The sequence below is a fragment of the Hemitrygon akajei genome, chromosome 15 (assembly GCF_048418815.1).
Source record: "Hemitrygon akajei chromosome 15, sHemAka1.3, whole genome shotgun sequence".
NCBI classification, from domain to species: domain Eukaryota; kingdom Metazoa; phylum Chordata; class Chondrichthyes; order Myliobatiformes; family Dasyatidae; genus Hemitrygon; species Hemitrygon akajei.
This window is the reverse complement of record NC_133138.1, coordinates 84,080,902-84,108,294: the sequence shown is the minus strand read 5'-3', so window position 1 is coordinate 84,108,294 and position 27,393 is coordinate 84,080,902. Positions and strand designations below refer to the sequence as shown.

The 27,393-nt window shown below is 40.0% G+C and overlaps 1 protein-coding gene across 1 annotated transcript in view; it reads left to right on the top strand.

Moving 5' to 3' along the window:
* The first annotated feature begins 4,143 nt into the window (after positions 1–4,143).
* clint1a (clathrin interactor 1a) overlaps positions 4,144–27,393 on the top strand; it is a 180,632-nt gene continuing 157,382 nt past the window's right edge. The window contains exon 1 of the mRNA XM_073067888.1: positions 4,144–4,382. Within this exon, the coding sequence (XP_072923989.1) occupies positions 4,339–4,382 (44 nt within the window). The 5' untranslated portion in view covers positions 4,144–4,338. The remainder of the gene's footprint in view (positions 4,383–27,393) is intronic.

Below are 27,393 nucleotides of genomic sequence, written 5' to 3'. Positions count from 1 at the left end.
ATATAAATTAGCAAAAAAAAGCGGCACACCTGAGGACTGGAAGAAATTCAGAGAGCAGAAGAGGAGGACAAAGGGCTTAATTAGGAAAGGGAAAAAAGATTATGAGAGAAAGCTGGCAGGGAACATAAAAACTGACTGTAAAAGCTTTTATAGATATGTGAAAAGAAAAAGATTGGTCAAGACAAATGTAGGTCCTTTACAGTCAGAAACAGGTGAATTGATCATAGGGAACAAAGACATGGTAGACCAATTGAATAACTACTTTGGTTCTGTCTTCACTAAGGAGGACATAAATAATCTTCCGGAAATAGTAAGGGACCGAGGGCTAGTGAGATGGAGGAACTGAGGGAAATACATGTTAGTAGGGAAGTGGTGTTAGGTAAATTGAAGGGATTAAAGGTAGATAAATCCCCAGGGCCAGATGGTCTGCATCCCAGAGTGCTTAAGGAAGTAACCCAAGAAATAGTGGATGCATTAGTGATAATTTTTCAAAACTCCTTAGATTCTGGATTAGTTCCTGAGGATTGGAGGGTGGCAAATGTAACCCCACTTTTTAAAAAAGGAGGGTGAGAGAAACCGGGGAATTATAGACTGGTTAGTCTGACATCGGTAGTGGGGAAAATGCTGGAGTCGGTTATCAAAGATGTGATAACAGCACATTTGGAAAGAGGTGAAATCATCGGACAAAGTCAGCATGGATTTGTGAAAGGAAAATCATGTCTGACGAATCTTATAGAATTTTTTGAAGATGTAACTAGTAGAGTGGATAGGGGAGAGCCAGTGAATGTGGTATATTTAGATTTTCAAAAAGCTTTTGACAAGGTCCTACACAGGAGATTAGTGTGCAAACTTAAAGCACACGGTATTGGGGGTATGGTATTGATGTGGATAGAGAATTGGTTGTCAGACAGGAAGCAAAGAGTGGGAGTAAACGGGACCTTTTCAGAATGGCAGGCAGTGACTAGTGGGGTACCGCAAGGCTCAGTGCTGGGACCCCAGTTGTTTACAATATATATTAATGATTTAGACGAGGGAATTAAATGCAGCATCTCCAAGTTTGCGGATGACATGAAGCTGTGTTAGCTGTGAGGAGGATGCTAAGAGGATGCAGGGTGACTTGGATAGGTTAGGTGAGTGGGCAAATTCATGGCAGATACAATTTAATGTGGATAAATGTGAGGTTATCCACTTTGGTTGCAAGAACAGGAAAACAGATTATTATCTGAACGGTGGCCGATTAGGAAAAGGGGAGATGCAACGAGACCTGGGTGTCATTGTCCACCAGTCATTGAAGGTGGGCATGCAGGTACAGCAGGCGGTGAAAAAGGCAAATGGTATGTTGGCATTCATAGCAAAAGGATTTGAGTACAGGAGCACGGAGGTTCTGCTGCAGTTGTACAAGGCCTTGGTGAGACCGCACCTAGAATATTGTGTGCAGTTTTGGTCCCCTAATCTGTGGAAAGACATCCTTGCCATAGAGGGAGTACAGAGAAGGTTCACCAGATTGATTCCTGGGATGGCAGGACTTTCATATGAAGAAAGACTGGATCGACTAGGCTTATACTCACTGGAATTTAGAAGACTGAGGGGGGATCTTATTGAAATGTATAAAATTCTAAAGGGATTGGACAGGCTAGATGCAGGAAGATTGCTTCCAATGTTGGGGAAGTCCAGAACGAGGGGTCACAGTTTAAGGAAGCCTTTTAGGACCGAGATGAGGAAAAATTTCTTCACACAGAGTGGTGAATCTATGGAATTCTCTGCCACAGGAAACAGCTGAGGCCGGTTCATTGGCTATATTTAAGAGGAAGTTAGATATGGCCCTTGTGGCTAAAGGGATCGGGGGGTATGGAGTGAAAGCAGGTACAGGGTTCTTTGGATGATCATTGTTGGATGATCAACCATGATCATACTGAATGGTGGTGCAGTTTTCTATGTTTCTATCCACACAGTTCTCAATGTGTGAGCAAATATTGCCCCTAGAACATCATGCACTCTCTGTCTTATTATTTCTCTCTTAATAGATGTTTAAAATGAACTTAAAGAAGAAATATCGAGAAACAGAAGGAAGTGGAGAAACTTCACACTGCATTCAGTGGAGAAAGTGGAAGTACTCACAATGTGTGAAAAATGCTCACAATTGTGAACGATCCTGTGGTTGAAAAATTACAACACACGAGTGTATTACAAATATTAAAGGATCGCTGGATATTAGAAAGCCTCTCATCAAAGTTCAAAGTAAATTTATTATCAAAGTACATATAAGTCACCATATACAACCCTGAGATTAATTTTCTTGTAGGCATTCTGAATAAATCCTTAATTGAATAATTATCTTAATAGAGTGAAATTTGCTTTAAGAGCTTGATGGTTGAGGGGTAACAACTATTCCTGAACCTGGTGGTGAGTCCTAAGGCTTCTTCCTGAAGGCAGCAGTGAGAAGAGATCATGACCTGTGTGGTGGGGGTCTCTGATAATGGATGCTGTTTTCCTGCAACAATGCTCCATGTAGATGTGCTCTATGATGGGGAGGGCTGTTTGAGGCTTCTTGTTAAAAATTGTGACAAAAGGTGGTGAATGATCGTCATGGTTTCCTGTAAGTGGCACATCGATGTTGAAGTTTGCAAAACCGAATTGCTCTGTTGATAACCACTTGACAATGGATACAGAGGAGCTACTCGATGTTCACACATTGAGCTCATTGAGAAAAAGCTGAACAAAAGACAGTGCATTGGCACATCAAAGCAACAGCTGACAATGAAGAGATTTGATTGGCCAAGGAACTTGGAGACTTCTACTTTTGCAGGAACCATTCACAGAATATAGCTTGAGATTCAAGTCTCACCAGCTCCTTACATCCAAGTTTATCACTTTACAAGAATAAGGGAAGAAACCAGGTCATCATCCGTTTTGTTTTGATGCCTATCACTTTAGCTACCAACCATAGCTCCACTCCACACTACCCATAATTTCCGACAACCTCGTAGAGCTCCAGCATTAGCATTACCATCGTATTTAGTTCAACCTCAATGTCAGGTTAATAGCAAGTTTAAATTATATCAATTTTTTTTTGAAAAACCTCCAGTCTTGGTGAATTGGGGAAATTTTCTTGCCAGCCTAGAACATAAACCTTATTTCCAATAGACTTTGAACATCTGTCTTATCTGTGAGCTGTGCCTATACGTTAACTTTGAGTGATTCTTGTACAGGGTCACCTAAAAGCCTCTTGAACATAGGAAAGAGTACAGTAGCTGTTTCGGGCTGAGATCTTCGTCAGGACTGTCCTGACGAAGGGTCTCGGCCCAAAACGTTGACTGTACTTCTTCCTATAAATGCTGCCTGGCCTGCTGCGCTCCACCAGCATTTTTTGTGTGTTGCTTGAATTTCCAGCATCTGCAGATTTCCTTGTGTTAGTCTCTGAATATCAATGTTTACAATGATTAAAATGGTTTTCTATTTTTGATCTAAACAGCTGATCTCACAATTTCCACATTACATTCCAAAATGGAGAATACTTTTCTCTCTTTTCCTGTTCTAAGGAAAGATCTTCAATTAAAACGTTTTTCTCTCCACAGATGCTTTTTGACCTGCTAAATGTTTTCTGGTTTTATTTCACATTTTCAGTATCGGTGGTTATTTTATTTTCAATTAATGGAGAATAAATAAATTTGCACCAATACCATTTTTTGAGGCCGAACGTGAACTCTTCCACTGCCACGTTTACCACAGCCGTGACGACACATCGTAATTGGCTGTGAATCACTTTGGGACATTCTGAGGTTATGAAATAAACTATCAATGTCAGTTCTCGATGGAATTTAACTGGGAGCCCCAACTTAATAAAATATAAACGAAACACAACAATATTATGTTTTTTTCGGACAAAATCAAAAGCTATCAAAAACTACATTCGAATATAAAAAGTTTCCAACAACACCAGCGCTTTATGTTTTCCAACTACCTGTCAAAGGAGTAAATGGTTGAAGGGATCGTGTAGTTGTTGGGACTTGTAGTTTTATAGGCGGCTACCTCGCATGTTTAATATGAATGCTCCTGTAATAAACTACAACGCCCAGAGTATTGCGCAGAACAGGCGCATACGCTTTGTGAGTGTGTGACGTAGACGTCGGTTGGAGCTTTGCGTTACGCGCTGACGTGTGCGAGGTTGGCTGGTAACCGGCAGGTCGAGGCCCTGTCTTTTTGTTGAGCAACTCCTGGGCCGCCAATTGTTGGCTGACTTTGTCCGAGCACTGGAGTTTGACGGGGGGCGGGTGGCTGTGTTCCCCCGAGTGTTTTCTAACGTGGGGGGCTGGAAAGCGTGGCCGTTGCCCGAGCGACATGATGCTGAACATGTGGAAGATGCGCGAGCTGGTGGACAAGGCGTGAGTAGACGTTCTAACGCGCGTCTGTTACTGACGAGACGGCGGGCCCCAGTCGGGGCCCCGCGGCAGCGGCCTCGGGCAGATCGGCTGCCCTAATCCTCTCCCACCACCCGCAGCAATCGGCATCGACATGGCACGTCGCCCATTCCCGTCCACTTTCCTAGTGCCCCAATCCAACTTTTGGCAGCGTTGGGCCCGCCTGCCCCTGGGTTGTGCTGTATTTGTGTTTTTTTTTGGTGCAGAGCCGCACCTCGCACCAAGTGTCCAACCGAATGCCGGCGGAGCCTGAAGCTTCGATGCCCAAACCAGCGCTGAGGAAGTACGGCAGGTTTCATGGTGGTATCTTTCTGATCTGAAGTTGCAGTCTAGGGTGTCATCTGGATGGAAGCATTATTCGGGCACTAAGTTCAGAAATCCCTTTGAAAAGAATCTTAGGGACTCTAGTTAATATGTTTTCTCCAGCTGAGTGTGTTCAACAATTTGACAAGTTCAAGTCCACTCGTTAAGCAACTACACTTTGGGACAGTCAAATATTGTGGACATCTTGTAGGCCTGCAAGTCTGTAAATTGAACCTTTTTTCTCTCTAAGCATTTTGTTTAGGTAGCGAAAGTCCATTTTTCCTTGATTTTTTTTAGTCTTTACAATTTTTGTACTCAAATCAACTTCATAACTTAAAGTCTCAATGTCTCTAACATGTAGCAAGCTGGATAGCTCAGTGCTTCTAACCAGCACATTATTTTAGTTGTATGTAGACCAATGTAATGCAAAACTTTTGTTATTAGAATTTGCTGAGATGTTATATGAACCGAATAAGTACTATGCAGCAGTCTTCACTGTGGAAGACAGCAGCAGCATGCCAAAAAATGGAAAATTATTCTGGCGGCAGGAGTGCTGTCACTATTACCGATGAAAGATGCTTGGCAAACTGGAAGGTATGAAAGTAGTTAATTAGTCATTTGGATCAGATGGACTACACCCTCTTCCCCCCCCCCCCACCGTGTTCTGAAAGAGGTAACTGAAGAGATTGTGGAAACATGAGTAGTGATCTTTCAGGGATCACTGGATTCTGGAACGGTTCTGGAGGACTATTGAAAATTGAAAATGTCTCTCCAAAAGACAGGAAATTATAGGCCAGTTAGCCTGACTTCTGTGATTGGTAAGTTTGGCATTATTAAGGATGAGCTTTCAGGGTATTTGGAGGCACATGATAAAATAAGCCAGAGTCAACATGGGGAAATCTTGCCTGACAAATTTGTTGGAATTTTAGGCAAGATGGACAAAGAAGTATCAGAGGTTGCTGTTTACTTGGATTTTCAGAGGGCCTTTGACAAGTTGATGCATGTGAGGGTGCTAAACAAGATAACCCATGGTATTATAGGAAAGACACTTGTATGGATACATGAGTGGCAGAAGGCAAATAGTGGGAATAAAAAGGGCAATTTCCAGTTGGCTGGTGGTGCCTAGTGTTATTTTTCATGTTGTATGTTAATATTGATGGCTTTATGGCCAAGTTTGCTGATGATGGAAAGATAGGTGGAGGGACAGCTAGTGTTGAGGAAGCAGGGCATCTACAGAAAGAGTTGGACAGATAAATAGAATGAGCAAAGAAGTGGCAAATTGTATATAATGTAGGGAAGTGCCTGGTTATGTACTTCGGTAGAAGGAATAAAGGTGTATGAGGAGCATTAGGCCTATAGTTGCTGGAGGTTAGAAGAATGATGTAAGATCTCATTGAAACCTTTCAAATATTGAAGGGCCTAAATGGAATCAACATGAAGAGGATGTTTCAACTAGTGGGAGTCTAGGACCAGAGGGCACAGGCTTTGAATAGAAGGGTGTATTTTTAGAACAGAAATAAAGGAATTTCTTGAGCCAGAGGATGTTAAATGAATTAATTGCCACAGGTGGCTGTGGAGACCAAGTCATTTAAAGCAGAGGTTGATAGATTCTTGATTAATAAGGATGTCAGATGTTATAGTGAGATGCCAAGGAGAATGGAATTGAGAGGAAAAATAAATTGACTATGATTGAATGACAGAGCAGACTCGATTGGACAAATGGCTTAATTTTGCTTCTATATCTTGTGGTCTAATGAGTATTTATCTGTTTTCTTTCTGTTGATATTTAGGTTCTTTTGTACTGTATAGTTTGGACTGTACAAACCAGTTAATTTTATACAGCCTATATGAAATATTCTAAATGTCCACAGGCACCAATGCGGACATTAAGTTTACTAATTTACCTCTCACCCTTTTGCATTTGGGTGGAAAAAAAGTAGAGCTCTTTGCATTCTGGAACCTTGCCTTCAGAATGTAATTTGTTATCTCTTGTATGTGAAATGATAAATTTCAACAGGTCTGTTAAATCACATATGGGCTCTTTATTTCAGACAAAATAGCATTGACTTTTGTAATGGAGCTCAAATGAAGAGTTACTTCAGTAGTAATTACATTTGTTTATGTTGACAGTGGGTGGAAATAAGCATGTGCAGTACTGTGCAAAAGTCTTGGGCGCATATTAAAAAAAATGTAAAGTGATGCTTTCAAAAATAATGAAATGAAAAGTTCCTAAATATCAAAAACACTATAAAGAGCGGTGAACAGTAATAAAACTAATTCATATCAATACTTAGTATGAGCACATGTTGCCTTAAAAACACTCTTAGGTATACTGTTTTGCAGATTTTTAAGAAGATCAGTTGGCAGGTTGTTCAAATCATCTTGGAAAACTTGCCACAGTTCTGCAGACTTTCATTGCCTTGCTTGCTTCTGTCTATCCAGATAATCGTAGACAGCCTTGCTGATGTTGAGAATCAGGGCTCTGTGTAGACTAGTGGTCACCAACATTTTTAAGCCCAAGATCCCCAACCTCAGCCTTAGTAAAAGGCAAGATTGACCCCAGATCAATTAGTTCCGTGCATGCGCACCGGGGCAGAAAAGACCAGAAGTAAAACCCCACAACCCAGAAGTACCAGAAGTAGAGATAATGTATAAACACCAGGGGTACCCACCCTTTTTTTTGCACCGTGGACCGGCTTAAAATTTACAATATTCTTGTGGACCGGCCGACGGTGGGGGGGGTTAAACACGATGGGAATACAGCAATACAGCAATACTCAAATACTCAAATACTCAAACCAGGTTCCTTATGTCCAGTCTATTCCACAATTTAGTTTTCGGCACTTAGCTTCTGTCCCGTGCTGCTCATGTTTTTTCCTCTGAAGAAACTCAATGGGTTTGTCTTTCAGTGCTGGGTGCTTGGACTCAAGGTACTGAAGCAGTTTTGAGGGCTTCATTGCCCCATTAGACAGCCTCCGGGCCCGAACTCCAGCTTCCTGCCCACCCGCTGCCAGGTGCGGTTGGTCGTGGGTTGGGTGAGAGGACAAGGTCAGGGCTGGAGGTCCCCGTGCCGGGGCCGCGGTGGTCACAGTCCAGAGAGAGCAAGCGACCAAGCGAGGAGTGTGACAGGGCGCCCACCCCCCGTAGGATCTATCGGCCGACAGAAGTTTGTTTCAGTAGATCTCAGCGAGGTAGCTGCTCTGATACTTATGAAATGCTGAGCCTGAATTAGGTTGTCTGCAAATATTTTGGCACCGGGTTCCCCACAAACATTCGGTGTGTTAAACAGGTTTAGAGGCAGTGCTCCAGGCCAGTAGCGACGGCACTTCCCGCCGGCCGCCCGAGGCCAACCAGTGATCCCTGGTGCGATGGTGTCACTGCGGATAGGCGACTGATGACCTCTCATGGGTTCAAGTTCAAGAGTGAGTGTGACAAGGAATGAGGAAATGTGCAGGTGCAGCTGACTGAAGTCCACTGTGTAGTGCGTGGGAGCTACACACGTGCGCACTGGGCAGAAAGAATGCATCTAAAACCCCTGCAGCACAGAAACAATCTCTCAACAGTATTTATTTATTTTTCTTTTTTTGGGATCTACTGGGAAAGTCTCAAATATCAACTAGTCGATTGTGATCGACGGGTTGGCGACCACTAGTGTAGACCATACCATCAATTGCAGAACTGCTTATTCTTTTCACTGAAGATAATTCCTTATGACCTTAGCTGTGCGGGGTCACTGGACCCATCCGATGCCTCCTTGATAGTATTGCATGATAGATGAGAATCTGCTTGTACTTCTCAACATTGAGGATTCCATTCATTCTGACCAGACCACCAATTCCATTTGCAGAAGTGTAGCTCCAAGCCTCCAGGTAACTTCCACCATGCTTCACTATTGGCTGCAGGCACTCATCCAGGTAGCACTCTCCAGTTCTTCTACAGACAAACTGCCTCCTGTTTGAGCCAAACGTTTCAAGTTTTGGCTCATTAGTCCAGAGCACTTGCTGCCATTGTTCAGCACCATAGTCCTTGTGTTTTTGTGCGAAGGTAAATCTCTTGACTTTGTTTTCACTGTGGACGAATGGTTTTTTGGTAGCATGACCACTTCTGACAAGACTTATCCGGACTGTAGAGGGATGCACTTGAGTTCCAGTGGTTTCTGTGAATTTAGAGCTGATAGCAGTGCTGAACTGCTTCCGATTTAGTAGGGATGTCAGTGTGATGTATCTCTTGTCTGCTGCATTCAGTTTCCATGGCCGACCACTGTGTTTCTGGTCCTTAACCTTGCCTGTTTCTTTGTACTTATTCAGAAGAGCTTGGACAGCACATCATGAAACTTCTGTCTGCTATGAAACTTGTGCTTGGGAGAGATCTTGCTGATACAGAATGACTACCTTGTGACTTGTTGCTATGCTCACTCTTGCCGTGGTGTAAGAATTGATAATTTGAAGGTTAAATGGTCACATCTGCCACACCCTCACATTCTCGTTTGGTTGACCTTCACCCAATTTGATTCCTTGGACATCCGTTTCCGTTTCAGTTCATCAGTTTAGTGTCATTATGTCATTGATCATTAGCAACTGTTATCTTTGTTTAATCATGCACTGGGCTATTTACCTTTAAAGTAATGAAGTTTTTATTTGACAGTGGTCTTTTTTAGCGAAATACAAAAAAAATTCTCTAACATTTAATTTTTTTGTTAATCTAAAATTTGCTCTTTTCTACTGACAAGCCAAAAGTAAATAATCTAAGACACAATTTACATTTTTAAAAAAAGCTAGGGTAATTAAGACAGTACTATATGACATAGAAACATAGAAAAATGTTTACTTGAGATCACCTTCAAAAAGCGATATGCAAAGTGTAATTTGCATATAGGCAAATAAATAGGAATTAGTTTTGATGCGTTTTGATAATAATTTAAACTGAGTTAAATGCCAGAGAAACACACACACAATGCTGATGGAACTCAGCGCTTATGGAAATGAACAACCAGTCAACGTTTTGGGCTGAGACCCCTCATTAGGACTGGAAAGGAAGGGGGAAGAGGCCTAAATAAGAAGCTGGGCGAGAAGGAGGATGAACTAGAAGGTGTTGGGGAATGAAGTAAGAATCTAGGGGGTGATAAGTAAAAAGGGCAAAAAGCTGGAGAAGAGGAATCTGATAGGAGTGGATGTGGTCACTGGGAAAAATGGAAGGAGGAGTGGCACCAGATGAGGTTCACCCTGATCACCAGGAGATAGATTCCCGTTCCGACATGTTGGTCCATGGCCTCATCATCTGCCGCGATAAGGAAACTCTCAGAATGGAGGAGCAACACATCATATTCTGTCTAGGTTGCTTCCAATCTAATGGAATGAATGAATAGTAATCCCCCCTCCTCCCCATTTCTCCACTCTGGCCTCTTATCTCTTCTCACCTGCCGATATCACCTCCCCCTAGTGCCCCTTCTTCCTTTTCTCCCATGAGTTGCTCCCCTCTCCTATCAGATGCTTTCTTTTCAAGCCCTTTGCCATTTCCACTTATCACCGTCCAGTTTCTTACTTCATCCCCCCGCCACCCCCCAACCTTATTCTGGCTTCCTCCCCCTTCTTTCCAGTCCTGACGAAGGGTCTGGGCCCAAAATGTTGACTGTTAATTTTCATAGATGCTGCTGTTGATTCTGCCAGCATTTTGTGTCTTGCTCTGGATTTCCAGGATCTGCAGGATCTCTTGTATTTGTGTAGGATAAATGCCAGAAAGACACTGGAACTTGAGCATTGTTATCCTGAGTTAATTATTTCCCTTCAGTGATTCCAGCTCCTTCATGCACCTAACATGTTGCTCTGTATGCACCAAAAGTAAACTTTACATAAAGTGTCATTATTCATAAATGTACTTTGGACGAGTGATCACTAGATCCAATCCTTTAAGCATCATTAACCTTTTCCTCAGGAAAGTTTAGCACAGTCTAGAACCTGTCATCCATATGATAGATAGATAGATAGATACTTTATTCATCCCCATGGGGAAATTCAACTTTTTTTCCAATGTCCCATACACTTGTTGTAGCAAAACTAATTACATACAATACTTAACTCAGTAAAAAAATATGATATGCATCTAAATCACTATCTCAAAAAGCATTAATAATAGCTTTTAAAAAGTTTTAAGTTTTTAAAAAGTGCTGACATTCCAGTAGTTATTTGGATTACATTTGTGCTGATCACAGATTTTCATTTTATGAAGATGCGTCTAATCTGTTGCAGGTAGTAGGATGTTATTTCAGTGGAACTGTTTCATCATTGGAAAACAGAAATGATTTATTCTTCCTAACTCTGCCATGAAATCATCAGATTTGTGTAGAGAGAAACTTATTGTTAGAACGGGGGTGAATGATTAAGATTAGAATGCACCTTTGTACTTAATGACCACTACTGGAAGCCTCAAGGTGAAGAAGGAATTGAGCTCCTTTAAGTAAAGAATGTGGCAGAAGAAACTAGTGTAAGGGAACAATGCATCAGGCAAGATGATGTTGAAAGATAGGTGAAGTGAAAATATTTCAAGATGTGTTGCAGTTGCTTTTGGAATGCTTCACATTGCGTTGTGTATGATGGTTAATACAATAGATTTGGTGATTTGATTTCTACTTGCCATATCAATTTCATAATTTGTTACTTTGTTTAGTTTTGATCCTTAATTGCTGCAGATGTTATGTTGCTGCAGGAAATTACGCTATGAATATGATGAACAGTCTCCTTAAAATTGTGGTAATACTTCAGATTCAGTTATTTATCACGTGTGCATTGAAACAGTGAAAAGTGTCATTTGCAACACAATCTATTGAGGTGATGGGGCAACCTGCAAGTGTCACCACACGTGTATTTGAGGCTAGCAAAGGGTGGTTGTGTGCAGATTGATTACTCTGGACTGGGCCAAGCTTGCTCTTAAATCTGGTTAAGATCTGTTGCTGTGTTTTTCTCTCTTGTGGTAAGGTGTGCCCAGAGTTCAAAGGTTTGTTCTAACCAAATCAGATACGTTAAGTAAACTGGTCCTTCCGGTTTTAAAGTTGCTATAAAGCCAGTGTTGCAATATGACAAAGGTCATCTCTAAACAAGTTTTGAATTCCATATTCTAGATGAGTCAGTAAACCTCATACTCTGCATGATCTGGGTTTAATTTTAATTTGCCTTTCACTAATATGGACTCTTGTGTTACTAATATGAATCAATTCACTGACCTGGCAATTGAATGTAAGAAAAACAACTGTATTGTTACAACTTCAAGCTTTGAACTGAGTAATGGGATAGTAATCTGATCTGTAGAGTGACTTTGTTTTATAAAACAAGTGGAAAACTTTCATGTGTTCTTTCTCATTCTCATGAAATTTAAAATGCTCGATTGACCAGTAAGGAATTATTCTCTTTAACTTCTGCTATCTCCAAAAGGATCCCATCACCAAGCACATCTTCTCTTCTCCTCCCCCCCCCCCCCCACACTTTTTGCAGGGATCACTTCCTACTCGACTTCCTTGTGCATTCGTTCCTCCCCACTGATCTCCCTCCTGGCAATTTTCCTTGCAAAAGTGCTGCACCTGCCCCTATATCTCCTTTGTCAGTACCATTCAAGGCCCCATATAGTTCTTGCAGGTGAGGCGACACTTCACCTGTGAGTCTGTTGGGGTCATCTACTATATCTGGTGTTCCTGGTGTTGTCTCTTGTATATCGGTGAGACCTGACGTAGATTGGAAGACCGCTGTGCCCAGCACCTACGCTCGTTTGCCAGAAAAAGCGGGTTCTCCCAGTGCCACCCATTTCAATTCTACCTCCCATTCCATTCTGACATCCCAGTCCTTATCTTATGGATAGGGGAATCAAGGGATATGGGGACAAGGCAGGAACCGGGTATTGATAGTAGATGATCAGCCATGATCTCAGAATGGCGGTGCAGGCTGGAAGGGCCAATGGTCTACTTCTGCATCTATTGTCTATTGTCCATGGGCTCCCCCTTGGTGGAGAAACACCTTGTATTCTGTCTGGGTAGCCTCCAAACTGATAGCATTAACATTGATTCCTTGAACTTCTGGTAATGCTGCCACCATTCCCCTTTTTCATTTCCCTCTCTCACTTTGTCTCCTTACCTGCCCATCACCTCCCTTTGATTCTCCTCTCCCTTCCCTTTCTTCCATGGTCTTGTCGTCTCCTATCAGAGTCCCCTTTCTCCAGCCTTTTATCTCTTTCACTAATTGACTCCCCCTCCCCCCACCTTCTATCTCTGTCTTGTCTTTTTTCTCCAGTTCTGATGAAGGGTCTTGGCCTGAAGCATCTACTGTTTACTCTTTTCCATTGATGCTGCCTAGCCTGTTGAGTTCCTCCTGCATTTTGTGTGTGGTGCTTAGATTTCTAGCATCTGCAGATTTTCTCTTGTTAAAGGAATAAGTCCACTGTCTATGGCAAGGAGATAATTTTTTGGGATGTGAACAGTGCTGGCATGACCAGCATTACATTACTATCCTCATTTGGCATTGACAAATAATGATGTTTAAGTTGCTATGTTCCTTCTCATGAAAATACTCTTAACAATGTTATTGGGCAGGGAGCTGTAATACTTAGACCCAGTGATGATGAAGGACTAGTGACATGTTTCGAAGTCATGATAGTGTGCAACTTGGCAGTGAAGATGATCTCATGTCTTTGTTGACTTTCATCGTCTTGGTGATAAAAGATTGTAGCTTTGAGCTGGTGTTGGAATAGTCTTGGTTGTAATTGTACCACTTTGTAGGTAGTATTCCACTTGGCTACAGACCAAAAATTATGCTGAGAATGAATGTTTATTAAATGGGATCTACTCGTATGGGTTGCTTTGTCCAGAGAGTGTTGACTTGCTTAAATGTTGATGGATGTGCACTTAACCAAACACCTGGAGAGTGTTTAATTTCATTCCTGATTTCTACCTTGTGAATTGTGGAAAGGCCTTGTGTCAGAAGGTGTCACCTGTATCAGGATATCCTATTGTGCTGCTTAACTCACTGATGCAGTTAAGTTGCTGCTCAGTATTGATGGTGAAGGACTTGACTTTCATTAAAGTGGCCCATCCTGTTTTGGCACTGACCATATTGTTGGTGATCATTGCATGGCAATTAGTGGATGAATGTTGCTTTCCACTTACTTGTTCATGACTCCATATTAACCAGGTCTTGCTTCATGCAGCTAAGTACTACTTCATTTTCTGAAGAGTTGCAAATAAAATTGAACTATTGGACAGCAAGCGTTCTCACTTCTGACCTTAAGTGACAAAAGCAAAGCTTGGAATGATGCCCTGAAGAACTTGATCCAGAATAATTAATCTCTGAATTTATAGGAGGTAGTACTTCAAATATTGTAGTGTTTTCCAGATGAATCAGGGTTCATCTGTTGCAATTGGCCAAATACTACCTTGTTCCTTTCACTTCATGCTTTGGTGCCGGTTAGACCAAGTCTGTCAGGTGGTCCTGACAAAACCCAATCTGATGAGTGCCAATTAATAGTATTGTCGATGACATTTTCCATGACCACAGATTTGAGAGTGGATTGAACACAATTTGTCCTGCTTTTTGCAGGTGGGATATAACTGGACAGTATTTCCCCTTGTAAGTATATTGGGACAGCTTGGCAGTAGAAGGTGCTAGATCTGGAGCATAGGGTTTCAGTGCTTTTTCAGTGATGACTGGTTACATTGGTGTTGTAGTACATAGAGCTCTTAATTTTTGGTGTCGTATGTATTGTATCAAAATTGTTCAAAGTGAATTTATTATCCCAGTACATACATGTCACCACATAGAACCCTGAGAATCTTTTTCCTGTGGGCATAATCAGCAAATCTATAGAATAGTAACTATAAACAGGATCGCTGAAAGATCAAGTAGAGCACAGATAATAACAGACTATGAAAATGCACAGTTAAGACTAAGAACTTGGAAGGAAACTTTGATGGATCACCTAGGCAGTACTTCTGCTTGAATATATATGGTCGCAATTGCTTAAAAAGTTTTTTTCCCCGAAGCATTCAGTAGGTATAGTTCGTTTACTGAAAACAATTTATCAAAATTTGATAAAATTGTGAATGGATTCCATTTACATAGGTTGTTCCTGGGTTTCCAATACCTGACTTATTTTTTTATATTTGTTTAGAGATGTAGCACAGTAACATGCTCATTTGCCCCAATGAGCCTGTGCCGCCCAATTATACCCGTGTAACCAATTAATCTACTAACTTGTATGTCTTTGGACTATGGGAGGAAGCCAGAGGACTGAGAGGAAACCCATGTATTCACAGGGCAAACAAACAGGTTCCTTCTGGACAGCGGTGCAACTGAACCTGGGTCAGTGGTGCTATAATAGCTTTATGCTTCCCAGTACGCTACCTTGTGCATATGCGGTATGTGTACACCATTATATATGAATGAGCTCACATAATATAAGTAAATTCAAAAGTCCAGCGTACATTCATTTCTATGAATGATAGAACTAGTTTCCTCTGTCCAAACCAGAAATTGTACCTTTATCAGTTTGTGTGCTTTTGATGCTACGGTACTAGATATGGTTATCATATTGAATATATTTCCAACAAAAGTGATTTATCAACTACTGTAACTCGTGAATGGACTGTGTAGTAGTTAACTATTGGCTCTAAACTTATTGTTGCTATTTCATTTGTAAGTAACGATGTGGTTAACCATTTGAGGCAGTGTGCTTTAATCTTTGTGATTTAAAAAATATATATTTTGTCTTCATTATTAAAACTTAGAACTAAGACCATACTTAAGGCTAAATTTGTTACTTTATGCTTCAGTATTAAAACTGTTATTGTACACTGATATTTTGCAAATATAGCATGATGAATGTATGATCAATGTATCTCCAAAAGCAGCTTCAAGGAGTCCAGCTTTAGTTTTGCTTTCTTGCTGAGTGCAATATGTGTGTTAATGCTGACCTTTCTCGATTCCAGTTTCTTTTATCTGTACCTAAAAAAATTTAGCAGTTGGTTGTTTTTCTTTGTTGCATTTTTCCTGATTCTAACCTAATTCAACTATTGCCTCAGTTGGATGGTGAAGGAGTAGGGGAGAAAATACTTCAGTTTGCTGATGGTAATAATTTATAGATGAAATAATTTTATAATATGGAGAATTGGAGTACTTCACTAAATTGAATTGAAGCAATGGGTGAGGGACATAGGCATATGTTGAGCATAATCTTTGTTTTGTTGGTTACTTGAATTTTTTTTAAAAAGTACCATTTTCCCAATGAATGTGTTGGTGGTAAAAGGGTAGCTAATGGCAGTCAGGCACTTGATCCATTCCAGTTCAAACTTTCAAGAGCTCTTATTGATGCTTTTAAAACTGTGGTACTGGCTTCTAACAACTCTCAATCGAATGTGTGTTGCAATAGTTCATGTGAATTTCTGGATGTCTTTCTGCTAGGTTATATGCATGCAGTACGATGTGCTTTTATTGCCTACTGGAAAGGTTGCATCCTCAAAAGAAGGTCACTAATAGAGGATTGTACTTGGCACCTTTTTTGGAGTGGAGTAGTTGTATATTAAGTAATCTCAAAACATTACCTGCAAATTTGTTCAGATGTCAAATGCCATCATTTTCACTTTCTGAAGCAATTCTGATACTTTAACGAATCTAGAAAAATGTGTTGTCCTATTCTTAAATTGCACCATGTTGTCTTACATTCAATTCTGTGGGGCTGTGCCTGATTTCATATTCAAATAAATATTACACATTTAACCACTTGTTCACAAACCTAGAAGCTGACAAGAACTGTGATGGTTGATAATAATGGATGTTTAATGCTCTGTAGCCTGACTTAACTTGGCCTTAATATTTTGATTGGAGTAATATTAATTGTTGATTACCCTTTCACTGGTTAAAAGAAAAATGAACCACTGGATTTAGATGTTGGTATTTTCTATCCATATATTTGAACAGCACACCTGACAATCAAATATGCATAACCCAACTGACAAAGTACAAGCAGTGGAAAAAATGATCATTTGTTTCATGTTCTGCTGATCCCCAATCTGGCAGTAATTCAAAAGTTAATTTGTTAAAGATGGCCATAAGAAAAAAGCTGAAAGAACAAATTGTGTTTTAACTTCTCAAGGTTAATATTCACTTGAGTGAATCAAACTTGATAAATTCATATTTTGGAGTTTGTTCCAGTTACAAACGAACTCCCAAAACACTGCGAATCAGAATCAAGTCACTGACGTATATTGTGAAATTTGTTGTTCTGTGGCAGCAATGCAGTCTGTGCAAGACACACAAAATTACTCTACATTACAAAAAAAACCCTGTAAAAGTAAGAGTAGTGAGGCAGTGTTCATAGACTGTTCAAAACTTTTGGTGAGGATGGCGCCAGTGTACAACACTCCGGTTGATATCTTTCTGATAGCTCATGAAAATACTTTTTTGTGTCTGATTTTCACCTTAATTATATTTCTGGAACTGTTACAGCATGCAATTTGCAGTTTGGAGATTGTTTGAGTGATCCAGTGCTTTGTTATTTCTGAGAAGATTCTGGAAAGTGAGTACTTACTTAGACGGCCTCGATGCAAAGAAATTTTGAGACAGGGAGTGAGCTGATATTTGACTCCCATTTCGCCAGTAAAAGCGTCCAATAATTGACAATGAAACGCCAAGGAAGATTGAGACATCAAGGCGAATGTGGAAGGTGAAAGAGAGTTCATCACTGACTGCCTGCCTTTTGATCACTGCCAGACAAGGAATCTGTGAGTGACCCGTTGCTGTGTGGCTTGCTTTGGCTGGCAGGTAGACCTCCCTGCCTCTTGTGGTATCCCTCTCTTTCGACAAATGTTGGTGATATTGGAGGATGGTATCGTCGTTCAGTGTTTATGGATTGGACTACAGTCGGCCCTCCTTATCCGCAAGGGATTGGTTCCTGGACCCCTCGCGGATGCTCGTCCCTTATTCAAATTGTCTTAATGTGGTGGTCCTTAGGACCCAGCGGAATCCCAGACCTTATTTAACCTGTCTCAGTGCGGTGGACATTAGGACCCGACGGTGGGCTCTGAATCTGCAGTGTTTCTGTTCACGAAAATAATCACAATCACGATTGAAAATAAAGTGGAAATAACAAAAGCGATTAGAAAGAGGTGAAACGCCATTGGTCATTGGAAAAGCATTAGGCTACGTTGGTCAACGATCGGAACAATTTTAAAGGATAAAGTGAGAAAAGCAGTGCCCCGATGAAAGCTACAATTATTACTAAGACACGCAGTGGTTTAATTATTGGGATTTGGGGTTTTGGGTTTTTGGTCCTCCACATCAACCTGGCACGGTGGAGAGCACACTCGGGAGCGGTCTGTTACTGGATTGAACTCGGGAACTTCCGTTCCCGAGCCCAGTGCTGAGATACATGTTCTTAAGCGTTTTATATGCATAGAAAGGTAAAATATGTACTCCTGATGAAGGGTTTCGGCCCAAAGCGTCGTTATTACCTCTTCCCATAGATACTGTCTGGCCTGCTGAGTTCTGCCAGCATTTTGTGTTTTTTAAATATGTACTATATACTGTGTTGGCGCGTGGTCTAGTGGATAAGGCATTGGTCTAGTGATCTGAAGGTCTCTAGTTAGAGCCTCAGCTGAGGCAGCCTGTTGTGTCCTTGAGGAAGGCACTTAACAACACTGGTGCCAAGTATGGGCCCTAGTGCCCTTCCCTTGGATAACATCAGTGGCTGGAGAAGGGAGACATGCAGCATGGGCAACTGCCTGTCTCCCATACAAACCTGCCCAGGCCTGCGACCTGGAAACCTTCCAAGGCACAAATCCATGGTCTCAGGAGACTAACGGATGCCTACTATACTATATACTAAGACAAATGTTTGACTAACTGACGCTAAATAATACCGGATGTCCCTGATCCGACTTACTTAGTAAGAGAACTTCCCATTTTTTTCGACCCTAATCCATGATAACCCACGCACATCCTCCCGTATACTTTAAATCATCTCTAGATTACTTATAATACCTTGTAGTGATGTGCTGCACACAGCACTGAAATAACGACACGCAGTCGGTAAGTCGTTTCGAGACTAGTTTATTCAAACTTCGCGGCGCTGGCATTTAATCCCTAGCGCCCTCCCTCTCCGGGCGGAAATGACGTCAGAGGTGCATTACCAAAGTCTCTCCCCGCGCGCTGGCTATTTGTGAGCCGGTTCGCCTGCGCAGAAAGTGGGTCGCCACAACCTAATACAATGTAAGTGCTATGTAAATTAGTTGTTATACTGCATTGTTTAGGGAATAATGACAAGAAAAAAAAAGTCTGTACATGCTTGAACAACAAGTGCTGGAAGAGCACTTCTGGGTTTTCTCGATTCGTGGTTGGTTGAATTTGCAGATGTGGAATTTGCGGATAAGGAGAACTGACTATTGTGTTTATGGACTGTGGAATTTTTCAGACATGTTTTTCATATTCTTTTTTTTTTATTGCCAGTTCTTTTTCCATTTTGTTGTGCAAGGGGTGGGTATTTGGGAGTTGATGTTTTGTTGTGTTTGTTTTTTTTTCCAGGGAAGGAATTTTTTTGGGGGATTAATGTTCCTAGTTCTGTTTTGTGCTGGGGTTTGGGTGGATGATGATTGGGATGCCATTTTTTTCCTGAATGGGTTGGGTGTGTTTGATGTTTCTCTCTGAATGACTTTCATGTTCTTTCTTTGTTTCGTGGCTATCTGGAGAAGGCAAATTTCAAAGTTGTATATGGATACTGGCTTTGATAAGAATTGAACCTTTGGAATCTGTTCCTAAAGCATTGAGTGTGGGTCTTATGTCATTTCTGATGCTAGTACTGAGAAGAGGACATGTCCTAGACAGTGATGTTTTGAAATGATGGATGCTACCACCTTGAAGGTGTCTTTGGTGGGGAGGCTTGTGCCTGTGATGGAGCTGGCTGAGTCCATAACCCTCTGCGACCTCCTTCAATCCTGTGCAATGAACCTCCAGGGAGAATGCTCTCCACACATGCCCCCATCTCCAACAGACACTCCTGTGCCTGGTGTCACTTTATGGACATACAATCTCAGTCTATAAGCTATCTTATGTATTTATATTTTATTGTGCTTTTTATTATTGTATTCTTTATCTTGGTTTATTTGTGCTACAGTGAATCTGAAGTAGGTTATTTCATCCTCCTTTACACTGTACTGGAAATGATATTAAACAATATTGAATCTTAAGGCTTTTATTTTAATTTTCATACAGATCCTCAATGTCATATCTCCCAATCTCTCTTCTCTTTTGGTCAGAAGAATTATCCAACTGACCAGAAATTCTTAAGTATTTGTAATTCGAAATTGGCTAACTTTGATCAACTCTAAACTCCAACCCTGAGCTTGCTTCATCAATTGGTGGTGTGCAGTCTTGACTTGGATCTAAGCTTTTGACTGTATGTTCTTCTTCCACGCCAGTGTCCGCCCCTGATACTTCCATCAATACCTTTATTGCTTTTAAACACAATTGTTCTAATAACTTCATGGCAGAACTCTGACTTGAGTTTACCTAAAACACTGCAACCTAATTTCAAACTATATAGGTTCATTCATTAATCAGTTGTGCTTGCTTATTTACTTCAACACAAAATGGCGGAGGAACTCGGCAGGTCAGGCAGTATCTATCTATGGAGAGGAATAAACAGTCAAGATTTTGGGCTGAGACCCTTCATTAGGACTGGGAAGGAAGGGGGAAGAAGCCGCCATAAGAAGGTGTGTGGAGGGGAAGGAGTACAAGCTGAAAGGAGATGGATGAAGCCAGGTGAGTGGAAAAGTGGTGGGTGAAGTGAAAAATTGGTATGTGATAGAGGAGAAAAGTAGAGGACTGAAGACAGAACTGATGGGTGAGGAGAGTGGACACCAAAAGTAAGTAGTTGCTTATTAATGTTGACAATTTCAATATCTTTAATAGGATCTTTTCTCCCATTGAGGTAGATTGTGTGTAATCTGTATCATAACTGTATTCATATTTTACTGTCATAAAAAGTCTATCTGTAATTCTAAAGTTAAGTTGTGCTTTTGTTAGTGAGGGTGCCATTCTTGTGTTGCTTTTTTCATCTGGATGTGTTTTCTTTCCTCTCCTGAATGAGCTAGCTGTGATTGTCATGTCTGCTTGTCCTAGTTTCTTCTGGCAGCACAATGTTTTTGTTCTCTCTTCTTATCTTTTATCAATTCATTTCAAAATATTAAATAGCTTAATCAAATCACCCAGTAATCTATAGAATCTACAAACTGGCTTAATGCAATTTCCTCATGATCTTAACTATTGGTGGTTTGGAAATGTTTCAGTGAAGTTCCACTTCATTTTCCAAGGATAATCTGGTGCACTCAAGACTTTGATGCTGGACTGTCAGATATTTCTGGATTACTGGCCCAAAACATTTTTAATACTTTGGTTAGACATTCCACAGTGGTGGAAAAAGGGCCCTGGTGTCTTTCAAGAGTTCCCTGGAAGAATCACCTGGTGAGCTGGTGCGAAACCAACAGATTTGTCAAATAATCAGAGTGCATTATCAGAAGCTTACTGTAATGTGACATATTGTTTTCCATAGAAGTTCCCAAAAAGGAAACTAATTGCTAAGTGATATTTCTATACAAGGAGCTAATCCATTTAAATCTGTCTGAACTCCATTTTGGGGTTATAGTTGAGAATATACAGAAATTACTAATAGTGATTGCATCAAATGTATTAACTTTCAGGTTTCACAACTTTGTCAAAATTCCTACCCTTTCCTCAGAGTACTTGTTACATTGATTCTACAGGTAGAGAAGATGGACTTTGTTTAAATTATCCATTCGTCTAATCCTTTATTTCCCTTTGCCCCACCCCTCCCTTCATCTTATTCTATTTCCTTGTAGCTCTAGATTCTTCATTCAATATCTAGCTTTCCTTAAAAGGATTTTGAAAATGAAAGGAAGAAGGAGATCCTCAACTTATATTTTACCTTTCAGTGTATGGTCCCGGAATGGTAAGCACTTTATAGCTGGTATAAAGAAATATACCAGTTGTACTTGGTGTTGAAGTGAGCAAATATCTATCAAAACTGTACTGTAGTTCCATATTAAAAGGCAATGTTGTGTAAATTCATTTGAGGTCCCTAACAAATAAAATATTAGCATATTTGAAGGTAAATCACTGCATATTCTGAATTTAAATTTAAAGCTACCAGGTACTTTGTAATAATGAAATTAATAGAATGGACTTGAACAAGAAACTACTTGAACAAGTGCATGTCTGTTTTTATTTTAAAGCAGCTTCCATTTTTGTATGTTCACACAATAATAAAGGGTGTGTCTTTGTTAAACATGATCATGGGTGCATAAGAGAAGTATTTATTTTGTGTTTCCTTTGCTTAGTAAGGAAATCAATAGAGAGCTAGTTTCTTTTTATTCATAGCCATTAGAATTTTGTATCTGATGAGAACATCCTAGAAGTTGCTGACTTTATTGCATAATCAATGAAATCACACAATTATAGACACAAACTTCAGAAACATTTTGATCTAAAACACTTCCATGACCATCACTCAGTCTCATACACAAATCAGCAAGAAAGTTGACCAAAATGATATATTTGCATAAAGCAATAAGAAAGCCCAATAAATGAAACAGAAACAATCCTAAGAATTGGGCATGGACTTGAAAGCTTCTTAAATGTGTTACCCCATTCAAAAATTATAACTTCTATAATTTACTCTTCTAACCTATCCCCACAAACCACTGATTTGTTAAAAAAAAATCTTGAATAGATTTACATTTGAGGCATGGTTCAGTCAGCCTGATTAGACATGGGAAGCTCCCAAAAGCAACATGTATTGAAAGTCAAGTAATTGACACTTCTGAAACTGAGGGAGAATTCACCATGTCATCAGAAATAATTGACCCTGGATTTGTATCCTTTGGAGTCTTGAGTGGATTTGAAATTGGAATCTATTAACCTCATGAGAGTAGAGCCATTTGAAAGAAAACTGGTACATTAAAAAAAAACTAAATTTTCTAGCGATGCCATTGAGTAAAATGCATAGTTGTTCAGGGTTTGTATTGGAAGCCATTAGATCAGCTGAATTTGGAGAGTGATTTATCATCTTCACTTTGTTTTCATGTGGACAAATGATTAGCATGGGTATATGAATGAATTAGGGTTAAAATTAAATTGATTAGATTGCATTTCATACTAATGCTTTTGTAAATTAAAATAATACCATAACAGGATATAATTTCAACTTTTAATTTCCTTGTTTTATTCCAATACAGTTAGTTGGATTAGTTTGCCCAAGAATGAGATGGTACATCAAGGTCTTAAAGCATTAAAGTGTAGCTTCAATTTAAAATATGATTTGGAAGCTGTATAAGCTATATTTCTTTTTTGACAAAGGGTGAACCACCAGGTGAAATCATTGTGTGAGTTGCAAATTTTTATCTGTATTGGAAGGTATTACAAATATTAAGTAAGTGATGTTATTTCTGAATTACTTGTTTGGATTCATTTTGCGCTCATCACTGAATTGGGCTTTCTGCATGTTGTTATCTGACTGTAATTTTAGAATATTGATTGGTCTTGCATATTCTGTATTTTGAGATGAATATCCATAGAGTTCCTACACACTGGTTTAAGTTGGTGAAAGTTATGCTACTTTACAAAACAGTGCTGGTAATTGGATAACTTTCAAACAGAGCAAACCAAATAATAAAACCTGTTTAACAACACACACAAAATGTTGGGGGAACTCAGGCTAGGGAGCATCTATGGGGAAGAAAAAGTACTTTTTCCCCCCCATAGATGCTGCCTGGTCTGCTAGGCTCCCCCAGCATTTTGTCTGTGTTGCTTGGATTTTCAGCATCTGCAGATTTTTTTGTTTTAATAAAACCTATTATCTACCAATACTTTCTGAAAATAATGTATGGAACAATAATGCTATTTTTATGCTTCTGTAATAGTTGCAGTGTCTTTTCAGTATTAGCTTTAAAACTAAGGGAATCAAAGTCAAGTGGGAGAATGGATTGAAGCAGTAGGCCTTGGACTGATTTAAGAATGCAACTCATGGAGCAACATGGATAATCTATTTCATGCAATGTGCTTTAAGTATTTGTAACTATGGGGAAAAACACGGGTCAAAGAAGAAATTAAATGATTGTGTTGAAAAGAGTCAGTAATTGGAAGCAGGCAGTAATACTTGTGGATTTCTGTGGGGTTTCAGTCTATGCTCTTTATTTTCATAAATGAACTGGACCAAAATTGTGTTTGGTATCCTCAGAAAATTATTAAATTAACATCTAAGTTATGTAATAAGAATTGTCCCAGTTAAATTGATAGTCTAAAGGTCAATTGATGAAATGGAGTGTTGTTTTCAGCAGGAAAAGAACATGTTGAATATAATGTTGTGGTGGTTGGAAACCTATTTGGTGATCACCCTTTCTATCACTTCCTCCAGTTAAAGTAGAAAATCCACAGATTACACCCCATGAAATACCTGTTAGCCAGCTGTGACATTGTGGGTTACGAGATGTACTATAAAATCATTTTGCTGTTCGATTGTTATGAAATATTCAAGCTTTAATGTAATTAAGAATATTTGAAATAAGTTTAATCAGCACATTCAGTTTGCATTATGCTTTTGTTTTGTTTTGATGCTTGAGATACAAGGGTAGTCTATTTGAAATTATTTTGTATATCCCATTAACTGCATAATAAATAGATCTATTAATCAGGATAGGATGTTAAGCTAATTACGTTAAATTGGGTATGCAAAGCAAGTTAGAAAACAGAATTCATCAAATTAGTTAAAGGCAAAGTTCTTTGAGTTTTCCACTAAATATGATAACATATTAGCAGCAACTAATGAGCCTTGATTTGTATTTGTGAATTTATAACAGGAATGTGCATTTTATAATATACTTTTTTTATATTGATTAAGACACAAGCTACAAAAGCTATTGGCAGTGCGTATGCTGAATTTATTTTTAAGATAAATAGATTCAATGAGAGAACGTAATGGGCCTTAGTTTAAGTAAATGGGTTGAAAAATGTTGTGTCAATTGCTCAGTCTTTACTATGTCTCATTTACAGTTAAGCAGTCAACAGGAGGAAGAGTGCAATAGCTGAGCCTAATGTGGTGCTTAAGAATAGGCTGAAGGATTCTCAGCCATTTTCAGCCTGATATACCAACCCTAATTGGTGATTGGCACTGACTAATTCCTGAGATCCACACCACCATAGAGCTCTGAATACAACAGGCCTGGGCCTGATATTCTACCTGTGATTTTTTTTTTAAAGCTGTTTCTTTATCAAACTGTTTTATAACAGTTACAACATGGAACTTTGGAAGTTTGCTTGTAAACTACTAAATTTTCCAGGCCTGCCTAAACATACAAATCATAAATCATGTTAACCTGTTCACAGCCAAAAACATGCTCTTGATCATTTGCAATGTAGTGAAAGTTATCATTGGCAAGTGTCACGTTGTGCTTAGCAGTAACCTCCTAATGTTCAGTTTGAGTTGAATCTGAATTTCTCTGCTTCATATGTCATTACTTATGGGGAAAAACACTGACATCCGGAGAAGTGAAAAGGGTAGTTGTTGCTTTGACCAACGGTAACTTCAAGGAACCAACCATAGTACAATTGAAGTAATTGTGAGTTTGTACAAGTTTTATATTAACTGATGTTCAAAGGCTTACTGTTTTTATCCTGCTAGACAGAAAAAGTATGGGATGTGATATCAAAGAAATCTCAGCAGAGTTACAATGAATTATGTAACTTGCATGCGTTATCCACTACTGACACTGGAGAAAGTGAATGAGGCCGGTGAAAAGTATTCACAAACCTTTGTGACAATGCCTCAAATGCTCCATTATAGTTCCTGTTTAATTCTCATCCAATCAGCAAATCAGTTCTATTAGAGGTGGCAACACAGTGTTTATAGATACCTACTTTCTTGATTTGAAAATCAATTATGGTTTGTTAATGCTGGATCAAAATCTTAGACCAGTTGTTTTGGGAGTATTTTACCACCCAGTCTAGTGTCTCATGACATGCATTTATGACAAATTGCAACAAGGTTTGAGTATTAAACGTTGATCTTGATGAAGATATTAGTGATAAGAGGACACCAATGAACAACAATAGTGAGGTCCTGCAGGCAGTTCATGAAACTAATTTCAGATATGATTCTGCTACTAAACTGTGTGTGATTGGAACCTGTGGATTACATTTTGGTGTGTTTTTGGACCAATCTAGCAATCTGGTGTTTTGCAGTCTTGGGGGATGTTCAGTGAGGTTTGGAGCAGAAGATGGGGCCTGGAAGTCTGGATGATCAATTCCATTGCTACTCTTCATTTGAGGCATCGAGCAAGGTTGATGATTGAGAATGGACGATGGGCGGGTGTCTGGTGCTGTCTGCTTGTGTTTGACTGGTCTTCCTTTTCCTCATGATAGCTGCTGTTGGAGGAACGTGCAGGAGCCTTGGGTTTCATGCTGCAAGGATTGATTGGCGAGGATATGGCCTTGATTTGGGAGACTTTTGAGGTTCATGGTGCATGCATTTCTGGATTCTGGTTAAATTTTTTGCTGCTTTTGATCTATTAGGGCACTTCAGTGAAGAGTGGCTATGGGTGCAGCCTGCAGTAGGCTAGCAGTATGACGCTGAACTGAATACAACTGGACTCCTGGTTTGATGTTCGATATTCTGTGTCGTTTGCTCACTTTTTGCCGTTTGCACAATTTGTTCTTTTTTTGTACGTTGGATGTTTGATTTCTTAACGGGATCCATGGTTTTTGTTTTGTGGCTGCCTGCTGGAGGACAAATCTCAAAGTTGCATTCTATATGTGTTTCAAAGGTACATTTAATGTCAGAGAAATGTACACAATATACATCCTGTGATTCTTTTTTTTCACAGCCATCTACAAAAACAGAGGAGTGCCCCAAAGAATGAATGACAGTTAAATGTTAGAACCTTAAAGCCCACTAGCTCCCCCCACCATGCGTTAGCAGCAGCAAAGCAACGATCCCCCCTCCCCCACCAGCAAAATAAAAGCATCGGCACCCCCCACCGAGCACTCAAGCTTGTAGCAAAGCAACAATAAAGACAGACTTTTCAGTACCCCAAAGACTACTTGTTCACCCGGTAATTCGACATAACACAGGCGCTCTCTCTCGCTCTGTCCCTAATTAGGGAAAAAGAATTGTCTCCATTTCACAGCGAGAGGAGAGAAATAAAAACAACTCGCTGATTTACCATGTTAAAAATTCGTTGCATCACTTTTTCTGAGCTCTGTGCCAGAAGAACTTGGGTCTCCGGCACACATCCAGCAGCCAGCTTGGTGCTTTCGATCTTCCATCTCTCACGCCACACTGATTTCATGCAGAGGCACCGACCTTGAGTCCGCCTGCTTCCAGAGCCATGAAATTCTGAAACTCCGAAGGCACTCTAATCTTCTAGGCCATGTCCTTGGTATATCGAATAATAAATAGCCAGTCGTGAGACTCTGAGAGTGGGTCCCATTCCCGCAAAGAACCAAAGTCAGTGTGTAACTCCAGGTCAGGGTCTTCAAGAAAAAAAACCCTGAAAGGGGAAAAAAAAGATAGTAAAGATAGAAATAGAGGTCTTTACGAAGATGCAAGTAAAGAAGTTGCCGTTAGGCGCCTT